This window comes from Diadema antillarum, unplaced genomic scaffold (genome assembly GCF_040938485.1).
Source record: "Diadema antillarum isolate AM-2024a unplaced genomic scaffold, OU_Dant_1.0 seq00002064_RagTag, whole genome shotgun sequence".
Taxonomy (NCBI): Eukaryota; Metazoa; Echinodermata; class Echinoidea; order Diadematoida; family Diadematidae; genus Diadema; species Diadema antillarum.
In genome coordinates, this window is record NW_027272711.1 from 187,525 (window position 1) to 202,313 (window position 14,789).

Genomic DNA, 14,789 nt, shown 5'->3' on the forward strand with positions numbered 1-14,789 from the left:
TTTATAACTCATTTATTTATTCATCCATTTATTAATTATTTTTAATTTATTTTTTGGTGGTGGTATTGGACTCAGTCTCCAGCCAAGTGGCATGTAAGAGACCTGCAAAAGGTACAACTGTCAGCGGTCTTGTGAGTACATGTAGGAACGCGAGTAGGATCAGTCTGTCTTGACTACAACAGTGATGTACAGTGAACATTTCAAAAAAAAAATTCTTCTGGTGAAGCTCAGTAATAAGACAAGAGCAAATGAATGTACCAGGTAGTTTGAACAATTGCAGAGCTACATTGTATGGAGCAGATCTGTACAAATAAAATGCCGGCAAATTTTGACACTGGCAATAAACAAACTATACTGATACCGATGTTGCACAAACATGAAACAGTTGTGAATATGGCTTGAATGTTATGTAAGTGAATAAAATCAAGCAAGAATACCACAAATGTTTTGAGGCAATACTCTGTAAATTACATGCCATCTACACTTTTGGCAAGGTTTCACTCAAATGATACATGTACAGAGATAACTTCATTAATAGTTCAAACTGCATGAATGTTTGAGGGTGTACAAATGCCCTTGAGTACTCTGAAGGCAGGTACACATACGTGTATCTACTATAGTATTCACATCGCAAACGTTTCATACACATGAATAGAGGGTGACAGTAAACTGGCAGCTGCAAGAGCAATTTGAAGGTGTACATGTATACATATGAAGTGTACTTACTGGAAACAAAATGAAACATGTACAAAATATATAAACTTCATCAACAGTCCAAACAGCAGAGAATGTTTTGAAGGTGTACATATGCCCTTAAATACTTTGAAGGCAAGTACAATGTATCTATTGGTCACACTGCCAATGTTTCAAACACATGAACTGGCAGCTGCATCAACAATTCAGAAGTGTACATACTACATATGAAGCAGGGGCGGATCCAGGAATTCCGTAAAGAGGGGACGCGTTTACAAAATTAAAGGGGGGTGCATGCACCCCTCCCCCATTTTTTTCTTTTAATTTCTTTTGTTTAAACAAAAAATAAAGGGGGGCGTGCGCCAGTTGCGGTCCTAACTGGATCCGCCAATGTATGAAGTACACTTACTGGAAACTAAACAGATAAAAAATTTAAAGGTAGGGGATACCTTTTACAGACCTCCCAAAATGCAGCAAAACATTAAATATGAACCTCAGGGGACTTGTTTAGGTAACTGCTGAGAAATTTTGAAGTCAACAGTTATCTACAATTTGAATAATGCACAAAACTCAACTACTCAGTAGTTCTGTGTGTCAGCCACACTTAAGCCTTTTTGTTGCAGTCTTCTGTATTTTTTTATCTATAAACACAAATCTAAAAGTATAAGAGCTGATGTAATAGCATATAGAGTGTGTGGCAAGAATGTATAAAAATACACGTAGTTTACATCACTTGAGCCGAAGAAGATTTGTCTGGCATTCTCATTACATTTAGAGGAGAACAAAAAAATCGGCATGTCGCAGAACCCTGTCCCTGGCTTGCTGCAGGCAGGGTGGTGATTTCTCTCACCTCCCTGCTGCAGGTAAGCATGCACACTCACCGTACCGCTCTGCACGCATGTCGAATACATACACATGTATACATGTATACACACAGCACATCGATCCATATACTTTATCCATACACACAGCACATCCATACTTAATCCATGTCAAGCCAGAACTCCTTGGTCAACCAATCGCTGCTTTAATATTTTAGTGACAGGCCAAGTGGGCGGAGCTTGTTTGTGCGTGCCCGGCTGGCTGTATAGTTTTGTTCGACGGAGGTGGGATGGGCCTGGGAGAGTGTTTGTCTCAAGGGTAGGTTGACAGAGATGGCTACCTATGTTGCACCATAGACATAGCACATGCACATTGCCACATTAGCGCATATATACAAATGTTTGTAAGTTTTGATGAACTTTCTTCACAAAATATACATGATGGACACACATGCAGTGCATGGGTCTGCAAAGGTAGCCTAGTAATGTACTGGAATTTACGGTGAGCCCCGAAAAGAATTCAATTCAAAATCTAACGATCAATAAAAATGTACTAAATGTTACCTTCCACTTCCAATACTTTATGGGAGTTTCTAAAATGATACTCTCTTCAACATACCACTGTATTTATACAACTCTTCATTTAAGGCATGCAAATGGGATTCCCTACATTTAAAGTAACTTTAAAACATCAATATTACTGGAAATCGAAGCAGACAGATTAGATTTGGCCTTATAGCATCTTGCAAAACATCTATGTGAAGAAATCTTCCATTCCCAACTTTAGCATTGACTGTATATACATGTAATCTTATCTGAAATGTCAAAAGGCAAACTAATCATCCCAACATCTCTGTCAACTGAATACACATGTATCAGTACATGTACACAAGCAGTATCAAACACATTTAAAATATCTGTGTGTCACTCTCTTCATGGTTATGACTGAGTGAATGATACAAATGTGTATTCGAACCCCTTACCAGTAACAACACTCGACAACCCTGGGGTAGACTACAGGCCAACATGAAACCCCCCAGGTGTTATAAAAATCTGCTCATCTTACCTTTCACAAGGTCCACAATTTTTCTTTATAGGTATCTAATAAGAGCATGCCCGTTCAATGCGAACATGTTCAAAATTTTGGTTGATTTGGAAGAAGTACTAATGTAATGTATCATCTATCTAACTGTTGTGTCAAAATCTTCATCTTCCTTTTAATATCCCTTCTTGACCGTTTAATTCCTTTTGGTGACATACCTTGTGTATCTTCCTGATCGAACAGAATTCTTATATCTTTGAAACCTCTTCTGAAATGGGTCACAACCAAAATATTAGCAATAAAACATGCATACATGTACTAACTAAACCTCTTATAGTGCTTCAGTGATGATGTACAAATTAAATTCATACCTTCAGCAACAAGACATGCCCCTGTCGAGTAATGGCTGTACGTCCAGATACTACTTCATACTGTACAATGTACTTGCTTCCATAACATTTATCAAGAATATCATGAAGGATAATATTTAGTTTAATCACGGCTCATAATTCTGCCATCTGTACAAACTCCAAAGTAATTTAAATGCACATAATTTAACATATACTATCTTGCATAGTTCCACACATTGATGTATCTGTAATGGTCGAACTTCACATTTACTACAACAACCGTGCTTTTCAAAGAATATACATGTACATCCTCTTTACTAAAAATGTTACCGTAAAGATGAATGAAGTTGATATACAGTAACATACTGTAATATGTTACAATTGTATATCAACTTCATTCTTCCTATTGTATCATATCACATATTTAGCACCTTTCTGAGGTAAGTTATCATGATCACATACTGCTCTAGGTTTTTCAATGAAATGAAAAAGTTGACAGGTGTACTAATCAGTTGTTTCTATTCTTGTGAGGAAGTCACTCAGCGCTTGCAAAACAGCAGTGCTCTCCTTGATAAAAATCTGTCAGAGATTGAATGGTACATGTGCATCCAAGAAAACAAAATACACTATAGAACTGACAGTGTAGATCTTCTCGTTTATGTCATGCAGATTTTCCTGGAGGCCACAGAGAAGAGAATCACCTTAAATATGCATGTTCCATCGGTGTGATGTCAGGTACTGGGGATACCTACCTATACAATGTGACACAAATAGAGAAAATTAATCATAGATGATATTATAAACCATTATTCACAATAACATGTCCGAAAACATTATGTTGGAGTAAACCCCAATTCAAGCAGAGAGAAACTACAGGCATGCACTGTACTATGGTAAACATATAAAGAGTCTGTTCGCAAAAACCGATAAGTCCATTTTTGAAGATTTTCAAGTACGGTCTCTGTCATAAAGTACAAAATAACACCTTTTAAATGAGATATTAGTCACTAAATATAAAAGGGCATTTTTGAAGTTATGGTCAAAAGAAGCAAAAATTTTCTTAGTATTCTCTTTATTTTTCCTGACCTTTAATCGCAAATATCTCCATTTGGCAAATATGGACTTATCGGTTTTTGCGAACAAACTCTTCATATTATTCTGAGAATAATTGCATTCATTCAGACATCCTCGTAAACTTTATTGTTACAAATTGTAGATGCGGAAGACTAATAATACATCTCTATATTTACTGACAACCTGTATACCAACTTGAAAAATTCAAATAGCCTGGTACTCTATTAGTGTTAACATTGCAGCCGGGTCAACTCTTAAACATGTCATGAAAATTATGTTTACATCAAATACTAGAATCGCTCTTGTGCCTTCTTTCTCCATGCGAAAGAAAAAAAAACTAATAATAATAATAATATTGAATCTATACTGTTCTTGTTTGTATTAAGTGATGAGTAGGTGCCTAAATCATATAATAATTAACTACTAAGAGATGAAGACTAAGACCCTGTTTATTATAGACAGCATACACATTGTACACTGTACAATTTTTGTGAATAAGTTGTAAATTCAAATTTACAAATTGCCATCGCCACATACAATTGTAGGCCTACCGCCACCGGCCTACACTGACTCACTGTACACTGGACACAAAGCCATCAGAAATACATACACCCTGGGAGACACTCCCCTTGCATCTGTATCAGATCTCCGGTATCTAGGGTTCACTTTTTCATCCAACCTATCCTGGCAAAGTCACATCAACAACATCACATCCCGGGCCAATCGGATGCTAGGACTAGTCAGCAGAAACCTACGAAAGACCTCGCAAAGGACCCGCCAACAAGCATACTTCTCCCTTGTGAGACCACACCTAGAATACTGCAGCTCAGTCTGGAACCCACATACAAACAAACACATTTCCCAAATAGAAGCCATCCAAAGGCGAGCAGCAAGATTCACCCTCCAGAGGTATTACCGTCCAGACAGTGTCTCTGCCATGATTGAACAACTTAAATGGGAAAGTCTGGAGAGGAGAAGAAATGCTGCTAGCCTCTTCCTCATGTACAAGATTCAGCACAACATGGCAGCCATCAATGCACAGCACTACACATCACCCATGATTGTTAGCAACACACGACAGTACCATCCAAACAAGTTGCTGGCAATTCCTACCCGAACCCAACTCTATCGGAACTCATTTTTTCCACGTACAGTAACTGCTTGGAATGGGCTTCCTAAAAACGCCCTTGAAGCCACTTCATTGGAGGCCTTTAAGGGAGCTCTTCCACTCAGCATCTAGACTGAGGAACTAGATTTTTACTCGCACCATATATTTTTAATGCACCAACAAGCATGCACTGCAAATGAGCACCTAAGTTCAACTCCTTAGCACTACATCCTGACTTATGGATCCTGCTGAGTATCTTCGTAGAAGTAGAAGTGTACACAACACACGATATCACGAAGTTCCAATTGAGCGAATGAACAACGCTAATTTCAATATATGGGACTGACCCTGCACCTCCGCAGAGATCGTTAACGGTGCATTTACGGTCCGAAAAAGTCCCCTTCCGCACTAGATGCGATCACGTGACCTTCCGGAGGACTAGAATACATTATTTGGCCTCTAAGAATGCAATCTTCAAGCCTAATTTTTAACAAGTTATGCTTCTAGGGCACCGTCGATCTTGGTATCTGCGTAAAGCACGAAGTATTGCCGACCTGATGAACAAAAAGTCACATCAATCCCCTTTTTAGATGGGTCAGCAGCCAGCTATAAACACGGGAATGTTTTGAAAGAGGAAAAATACTATGTCAACTTCGAGATACTATTTAAACGGCAAAAAAATACTCATTTTGAACCGGAAAAAATAGCATGTCGATCACAAGAAGTCAGACATCAAACTTACCCCACAACATCGCTGTTGAAAAGCGTTGTAAAACATACGTTAATCATTCAGCAAGTCAGGCGTAGATTCAATTCTCGATGTAGTATGCATGTAACGGCACGAGCGTGCATGTGAGTGAGGCCGAGACGAGGACCGTCGACTGCTAGCTCGCCTCGCGTCACTTCCGTAGCGCGCTAAATCTAGGTACTGCATAGCCAGCCGGCCAGCTGGCCGGCCACTCACCTCAGCTCAGTGCTAAGTGCCATGGCACTGTGACTCCTCTCAGACTGGCGCCACCTTTTGGCCGAGAAAAAAGAGGAACGTATTTTTTTTTTATCGGAGTGAAATGGATTTATCAGAGTGAAATGGTTTTAGCGCAGTGAAATGGTTTCGTCTGAGTGATATGGTACGCCAAAGTGAAATGTATTTTTGTGAAGAGTGAAATGAATTTGTATTTAAAAGTGAAATGTATTTTTGTGAAAAGTGAAATGAATCTTTATGTAAAAGTGAAATGTATTTTTGTGAAAAGTGAAATGAATCTTTATGTAAAAGTGAAATGTATTATTGTGAAAAGTGAAATGAATTTTAATTCAAAAGTGAAATGTATTTTTGTGAAAAGTGAGATGAAGTTTAATTTAAAAGTGAAATGTATTATTGTGAAAAGTGAAATGTATTTTTATAAAAAGTAAAATCAATGTTTGTGAGTGAAATGTATTTGTTAAAAGTGAAATGAATATTGGCTGGAGTGAAATGAATTTTGTATTGTTTCCTTAATGGCGTTCCATAGGGCGCAATACCTTTGATGACGGTGGAGCAGGGAGCGGAGCTTTTCTTGAGTACTACTACTGTAGGCCTACTGACTGTCGTAGGTAGTGGCCCACCACACCAGTCCTGGCGGATACTACTAGTACTACAAGTATATAGCAGTAAGTGAAATACTAGTTATAGTTCGTGTAATGTAGCCAAGATTGCCGTAATAGTATCGTCTGGTTCCTCTCTATTCAAACTTGTGAAAATAAAGTCGAGCATTTAACCGAGATGCGTGTGCGTGGTCCCACCTGTAGCTTTATGTGTTGGACGTTACGGTTGCTCCGGTACTATATTCCATGCATTCAGTAATTTAATAGTTAATAGACCTCTACTATTCAGAAATGCAAGAATGCAGCTGTAGCGTAGAAAGCGCATAATCATTTAGATCATGCAAGTATGGTCGACGGTGAAGCTGGCCTTTATATAGGTTTACTTTTATATTCTCATAAGTGAATTATTATATAAAGTCATATTAATGGTCAAGCTAGCATGGGTATACATACTAGTTAATACGGTATTCTAATAACTATAGTAGCTAGCCTTTATAAAGGTTTAACACTTTCATGTTCTCATTTGATAAAAAGATTAAAGTAATGAAATCATGAAATGAATAGACTGCAGAGTTGACTCTCTGAAGGCACCTGACTGTCCTGACATTACAATTTAATATAATTTCAGACTTAGAAATAAGTTTTATAATGATATTCAATGGATGTTGTATACCGGTACATTTCTACCATTACAGGTACCGTCCTGTTACAAAGTATGGTATCTCAATGCATTCAAGTTATTTGTATCCCTTTTCTTGCTCAGGTGGAGAAAAAACACTGCTGTACTACAGATATGACCAATGATGTTTGGCATTATTGGGAAAGCTCCTTCAGCATTTGGACCGATTAAAAATGGGCATTGGAATTACAGTGAGCTCCATTCAGCATTCCGTTGCCTTCACTCAGTCAGTGCCAAACAAACTCTGATCAGGAAGCCGCCTTACCTTAGTGAGCCTCAAGAGAAGAAACTTCTGACTTGGTGTCAGCACCAGGTGCGTGACATGATGAGTGAATCCAGTGGGCCATCTTCATCGTTGTCTCCATGGCAACAAGGATTTTACCGATACTTTCTCCCAATGCAGACCCGTGTTGTGGACACTGACTGGTTTGGTCACATCAACAATGCTGTGTATTACTCTTATTTTGACACCATCATCAACCATTACATCTTCAGGCGATGCAAACTTGGCGCTCCCAATCAAGAAAGTCAGTCTCCCAACATCCTTGGGTTTATGGTCAGTACAAAGTGTACCTACAAACAACCTCTAAACTATCCAGAGGCTATTCTAGCAGGCTTGGCAGTCACCAAGATGGGTAACTCCAGTGTGACGTACACGGTAGGTGTGTTCGCTGAGAATACGGGGCAGGGAGAGATGACTGCTGAACCTGACAAGGAGCCATCAATACGTGGTAATATAATGGAATCCAGTGAGGTGGCTCACTTTGGAAGCCACCAAGACATAGCGAGTGCTGTCGGTCAGTGCGTCCATGTCTTCGTTGACCTCAAGGGAGACCAGCGTCCAGTAAGCATCCCACATGCAGCAAGACACCACTTTCAGAAGATACTAGTTCCTTTTGATTCAGATATAAGTAAATTGTAACATACTCTGTTGCTGGGCAACAGTAAAGTAGAGAAGAGATGTATCCTTTTTCATTGTAATTCCATGCTGCATTCATACAAGACTAATTGCTATGAATTAAGACTACTTACATGTAGTTGTTTTCAGTTTGCATGCTGCCACTCAGAAAATGCTATCTTATACAGTGGAATTATAATAAAAATTTAATTCCTTTCCAGCCAAATAACATTTTCTTGAACATTGTTAGTAGATATCAGCAACCATTTCCTCTTTTTCCAAGTTTTATCTTTAATACAATAGTGCATTTACCAGACTGCAAATTGCTCAAAGATAGACGGCATGGAGAAGGTAGTAAGTGAAGAAGTGTGAGAATAATTGATCAATTAGAAAGTAACAGTAATGCAGTAACTGACAGAAACTGAATTACACTGTAGAGTTTATTAAAAAAAAGTCAGGAGAAAATAAAAGCTTTATACATGACAATTTCCTTTAATAAACTACACAGTGTATTGATAGAAGTGAGATCAATAAACAGTAGGCTAAGACTGGATAGAGAAAATGTTCCATAAGGAGATGAAAAAAAAAAAGAGCAATAATGTGTCCAATAACAGTGATGCAGCAGAGGGGAGAACAACGTCATATCATGAGTCCGGCCTGCTTTTCACTGGAGTGTAATCACTTCGTTTCTGTATCTCATTGAAAATCAGCTTACTAAAATCTGTCATTTAGCATTATCTTTCTATGTTACTTAGTGGTGTTGTTTTTGCCTTGCTCCTGATGGCTGTCGCAGGCATTATGTTTCTTTTTTGGCTGTCTGCTGGTCCATCCCACACAGATGTTCAGTAGAGTGATTTGATAAGAACCGTCTGGTTAACTTCCTTTGTACTTGGCTTAAGTATCTTTATCTATTATTGCTATTTTTTGTTGTTGATAAGGTGAAGATGCACTGGTTAGATGTTGGGCAAAATCTTTCAAGGATAAAGGTAAGAAGTCACTCAACTCGGGCTAAAAATTGTTTTTTCAGCTGCTCCTTTAATGACAAATCCACTGCTTAGTTTGATATTAAGGAGGGTAGAAATTATAGTCGACAATTATTTACATTATGACAGCTTTGAAAGGTTATAAGGTCGAGGTCAAATGTTGCTCCACTTATGCCTAACAACATAACCTCTAGCCATTTCCTCAACAGGAAATATCCAGTGGTACACATAGTATGATTTGGCATGAGTTATTACATTTTAACCCTAACTAGGCCGGGCTATTTAGGTAGATCATAGAGCCGGGGGGGGCCTCCCAGGCCCCCCCCCCCCCCTCCAGATCTCGGCCGTCGACCGCGCGATCACGACAAAAATTTGCACACACATTGCCTATGACGTAATCTAAAGTACCACGAAGTTAAATCTAAAAAAAATTATCATTTTTGCTTAATTATGCTAATTTATGCATAATGATGCATGAAATCAGACAAATTGGTATAAATCACTAAATAAAGCTCGAAATGGGCACATTTTTTGTGTAAATATTCTTTTTAGTGTCCTGAGCAAATACATGAGAAAAAAATTGTGCCATCTGAAAAAATTTCTTATGTATTTTATTGTTTTTTGAATTTCTTATGTTTTTCTTTGTTTTTTCGACTTTGTTTTTTCTTGTCCGCGACATTGTTCCAAACAAGAAAATATGTTATTGATTGATTTTTATCAAAAAAAACCCCAAAATAATCATGCTTTCGTGAAATTTGCCTGTAAGCACAGTTTGCATTGAAATTGTACACAAATTCACGTTTTTGAGCAATTTTTGGTCTGAATCGCGCGCCCGGGCATCGCAAATTTGATGTCAAAAGATGCGGGAGACTCGAAAGAAAAAAGTCATGAAACGTCGCGGCGTTAGCTTTTCGTGTTAGCGATACATCGCGCGAAACGTCGAGGGGGGGGGGGGCCTCGTTGTATATGGTTGGCACTCGAACACAAATAGTACAGTGGAAGAAGTAGATAGATATATAATTTTGTGATGTATGAATATGTATGTGTGTGTGTGTGTGTGTGTTTTACCCGTCCGTGGGTCAGGGTGGGACTAAAAGAAGTATGTCGTGTGTGCAGAGAGTCAAGTTCAGGCGGTATAAATGAAATGCTGATCTTTTTACCTCGTCGATCGAGCTGGTACTTTATTCTTCACAGACGGAAGTCAATTTTACAATGCACCTTTACATGTATTACAATAATCGTGGACAACCACTTCTTCTTGCACACATACTATCGATATCAATGTCATCAAAATACACTGTATTAGTATAATATCGAATGCGGATACAAGATAATGCTTTATTCACTATTGTTACAAATTTGTAATATATCATGTACAAGTGATGTAGTTATTGCTTTTCTTATTGGATGATTTCTTATTTGATATTCATTTATGACCACATACTTAAGGTAACAACGTTATATCTTATATCGATAACACGTACTCAATTAGCCACGATTTGTTCTTAAACACAAATGATTTATCATGTGTACATGTAATGAAGATATGAAAAATGAAATATCATTTTTTATAGATTATCCTACATGCGAGTAAGACTCAATCTGAATAATAACAGATAGCTACGCTGACTTCAAAAACTAACAAAATGCTACAATTACCTGATAACTGTCTTACAAAGAGAGAGAGAGGGTGGGGGTAAGGGAGAGAGAAATAGAAAAAAAATGTTAAAGAAGGGACCTACATAAATTATGGAGTGACAAAAATGACAATGTACGAGAATAAGAGAATAAGAAAACCGAAACAACCATGGTCAAGAATTATTAAGTATACAATTATCTGAACAGAAGCATACGGAATGTCGGCATTTTTTGTCCTCGATCACGTGACTTCCGCTATCGAAACGAAATACATTTCATCAGCAGTATCTATTTACGCAACAGAACGTGATTATAATAAGACCGTAATAATTGTCACTCATTTGCGACAGCTAAATAGACACTCACTTATCGTCATCACATTTTTCACGAATAAGTGCCTCTTATAAAAAAAAAATCAAAAGATACACCCGAAAAACAATTGTATAGGCCTACATTTTTTAACTGTTTACAATAATAACAATATTTATTTTCTATTTTGACATTCATGGATGCCTATAAAACATAGACCAATGCAAAGAGCCAGGTCGTATACCCAATGTTAACACTTCCTAGTTGGTTAAAGCGGTCTTTCTCTCACCACCTCTTATTGGATAGACATGTACTTATTATTTTCAAAGTGATACATTGGTAAGCTTCCCCACGCAGGGTAACAGTTCAAGGAGTTCATGTTCAAACAAAGAATGAAACTTGCCTAGACCAGCTGATCAGAATGGCCCTCCAATTATAACTTGGGGAAGCATTAATTCATTTTTTTTAACGCATTGAATGCATTGACAAACCTTTTTTTTTCTAATCATTACCGCCAAATGTTAGGATTTACTGAACATTTTTATTGCTGCCAGGTGGATGAGCAGGCAAGCACCATTTATAAGGACTAAGTGAATATAATCACATCACAGATGTTTAAGATAAAGATGCTTTTCAGGATGAACCCCTGGAAGGAATGAGAACGATGATGGCGCTACACACTTCTGCGCCACGGCCAAGATGTAGTAAATCATGAATAGTTGTAACAGTACAGTTTTGGTTCGCGCTGTATCACTATACCCTGAGCGATGAATACAGCATAAATAGCAGTTCAACTATGAAATGACAGAATATCGTAGATCATCGTATATTGATCAGTGTCCCCTCCTCACAGTAAACACATTTATGTTACCAGAGTATTTTTTTTCTTTTCGATTCTTTCAGCTATTTAGTGCGAGGGCATGTGTCTCTGTTTGTGTGGTGTTTGTTAGCTTACTTACTACCTCATTAATTCATTGTTTCGAGATATTTTGACAGGAAAAACAAGATCAGCAAGAAAATTCTGCTTCAAAAATCAAAAGAAACTGATCATGATTAAAAGAGTAGCGTTCAACTGGAATCGGTGAGTATAATTTTGAAATAAGGTTAAAATTTCAAGAGAGCAATGCAAATTACGTAGTATACAAACTTACCTAAAATATTTTCTTAATCATGGCATATTATGTACGTTATTGACCGTCATTACAAGATCAAACTCCAAAACTCTTCTGGCGACTTACAGCTGATTATTTGTGAAATGAAAAAAAAACCCAAATAAACAAACAAACAAACAAACAAACAAAGCCGAGAATGTTAGATTTCCTAATCACTATTCACGCCGCAAGGCTTCACATGCACAGGAGCCGCGGAATCAACGGTGTGTGTGTGTGTGGGGGGGGGGGGGGGGGGGGGGGGGGGGGCTGTAGCAAATAGCACTCATAACATTTACCTATCACTTGGGACTCTTGTGGAGAAGACTTATAAAGATTATTTAAATACGAGGGTTCCTCCCCCTCGGGGGTTATACATGATAAATAGGGAGAACATTCCATATATCAAATTCATTATGTCGCTAAGGATTTGTGAGCCAACAAAACCCTTGGGTTACTTAGGTTTGAATGCTATTGCAGGTACGGGCTGGATATGAATGAGTATGATTTTATATTGTGATCAATATAGTACATGTGACTTATCAGTAATAGCATAAAAACGTATTGTAGAACGGCCAATATGTCAGATCAACAGATCGGTTTTTTTTTTGTATCAATGCATGGCCGGCGGAACCGTGGGGGCTGTGGGGGCTTGGGCCCCCACACTTTTTTTTTCTTTTTTGTTTGTTTGTTTGTTTGTTTTTTTGCTTGTTAGCTCATGAAACCCGGAAGTGGGCCCCCACACTTTTGAAAACGCTCCGCCGGCCCTGTAATGGATTCCATATCATCAAATCGTAGACACAATATATCTGAATCACCGATATAAATGCAAATCTTATACAAGTGCCAAGTTTGTCAGCACTTGGAACCTATCTCTGAAGGCTTATATCACTTGAGGGTGAAAACTGGTATAACGTCATTGATCCGGTGCCTGTTGTAAGAAAGGTTTTACGATACTATATGGTACTCTTGAAACATTATTTCTCGAGTCACGCATGTGTGCCTTCCATGTACCTTTGAATGGTGATCGTGAAGGTGATGTTGATTGTGATGGGGTAGGTATACATAAGGAAATCTACACATTCTTGAAACCGTTTCCTTTTGCTTTGTTTTGTTGTTGTTTTCTATGTTTAGTACCTATATTGTCATGAATGTACATAATATGATGTATTGTATGGTTGCGAAATGCGTGAATTGCAGATTGACCAGATCAGTGGAGAAATTTCTAATTGTGAAGCTGCTATTACATGCATGTGAAAGGAAATCACTCACCTAATCAAGATTATTCTAGGAAATGCCTACGTATTTGGCTAAGTGATGAAATTATACACTGCACAGAACATGTTTACTATACCCAATATTTTGTGGCCCAGTACATGTGTAGCTATTTTTAGGTATGATGTTATGCGCATAACTAGACAGGGTGTCAGGGTATCTGGAAGGATCTTGAACTCACAAGTAGTAGCCCCAGGTTGGAGAGAATTACAGAACCGTCAGGAAAGGGTGAAGGGACCTATACAAACCGCAGAAATTTTGAAGTAAGCAGAGTATACCCAACATCTCTGCTTTGAGAGTTACGTCACTTCTTGCTCTGAAGCGACTTGTTATAATCAGTCCTGTGCTATAGTATACCTGCTGACCTGCTATACTTTATATTTGAGGAGTTAGGAGTTTGGAGGACATATTGCCTGCGGAGAATTGATATGCCGACTTTAGCGACCGACTCCATTCTCATGTCTATGGACATTGCTACATTGAAGCAGTGACGGGCTGGAGTCCTAGCTGGATACTGTTGGATTATCATTTATTCATTGACTGGACGCGGTCGTCTGGATTCTGCACATATCGCTGGGGATTCATACTTCGGATTACAGTAACCTGTGCCCTTTGATTTACGTTTGAGGAATCATTCATCGGTGCGTCAGGGATCATTCATCTGTTCATCGAACACCATTTTTGGACAATTTCAGGGATTATATGGAACTTGTGATTACTACATTATAATACATTATAACAACGTGTGATTGTATCAATTGTATCAATAATCTTTATTACATTGTAGTTCCACACGGATTGATCAGTGGCTGTACCGGAAATATCATTGTTAAAAACCACCCGAACCCGAACCCGAATATTTGCTCTTTCATGTTATTATCATCAGTGTGATTTTGGTCTTAACAAGGGGTTGGTAAAGTTAGCTAAGGGACGTCCTACATTCGTGGGTTCTGTAATTCTGGATCCTATAGTGTGTGACGAAAGTGTATTTATTTATTTTTTTTGATCCATTGTGCGTATATCCAAATCATCATAAGTCACATCTAAAGCAGATTTACACATTAACTCTTTGTAACTCAAACTCTTCATAAAATACTTATTTACTAAATTCATTGTCAATCATATGCTAATTTTATATCAGTTATGGCAACAACAACGACAAAGTACTGGGAACATTTGATTCTAAGTCC

General features: G+C 38.1%; 1 protein-coding gene across 1 annotated transcript; it reads left to right on the forward strand.

Annotated features, from left to right (window-relative positions):
- The first annotated feature begins 6,679 nt into the window (after nucleotides 1-6,679).
- On the forward strand, nucleotides 6,680-9,498 carry LOC139713785 (uncharacterized). Its single transcript, XM_071625488.1, has 2 exons — nucleotides 6,680-6,735; nucleotides 7,433-9,498. Exon 2 carries the CDS (start codon nucleotides 7,470-7,472, stop codon nucleotides 8,268-8,270), a length of 801 nt encoding a protein of 266 aa, XP_071481589.1. The 5' UTR covers nucleotides 6,680-6,735; nucleotides 7,433-7,469; the 3' UTR covers nucleotides 8,271-9,498.
- Nucleotides 9,499-14,789: the final 5,291 nt, after the last annotated feature.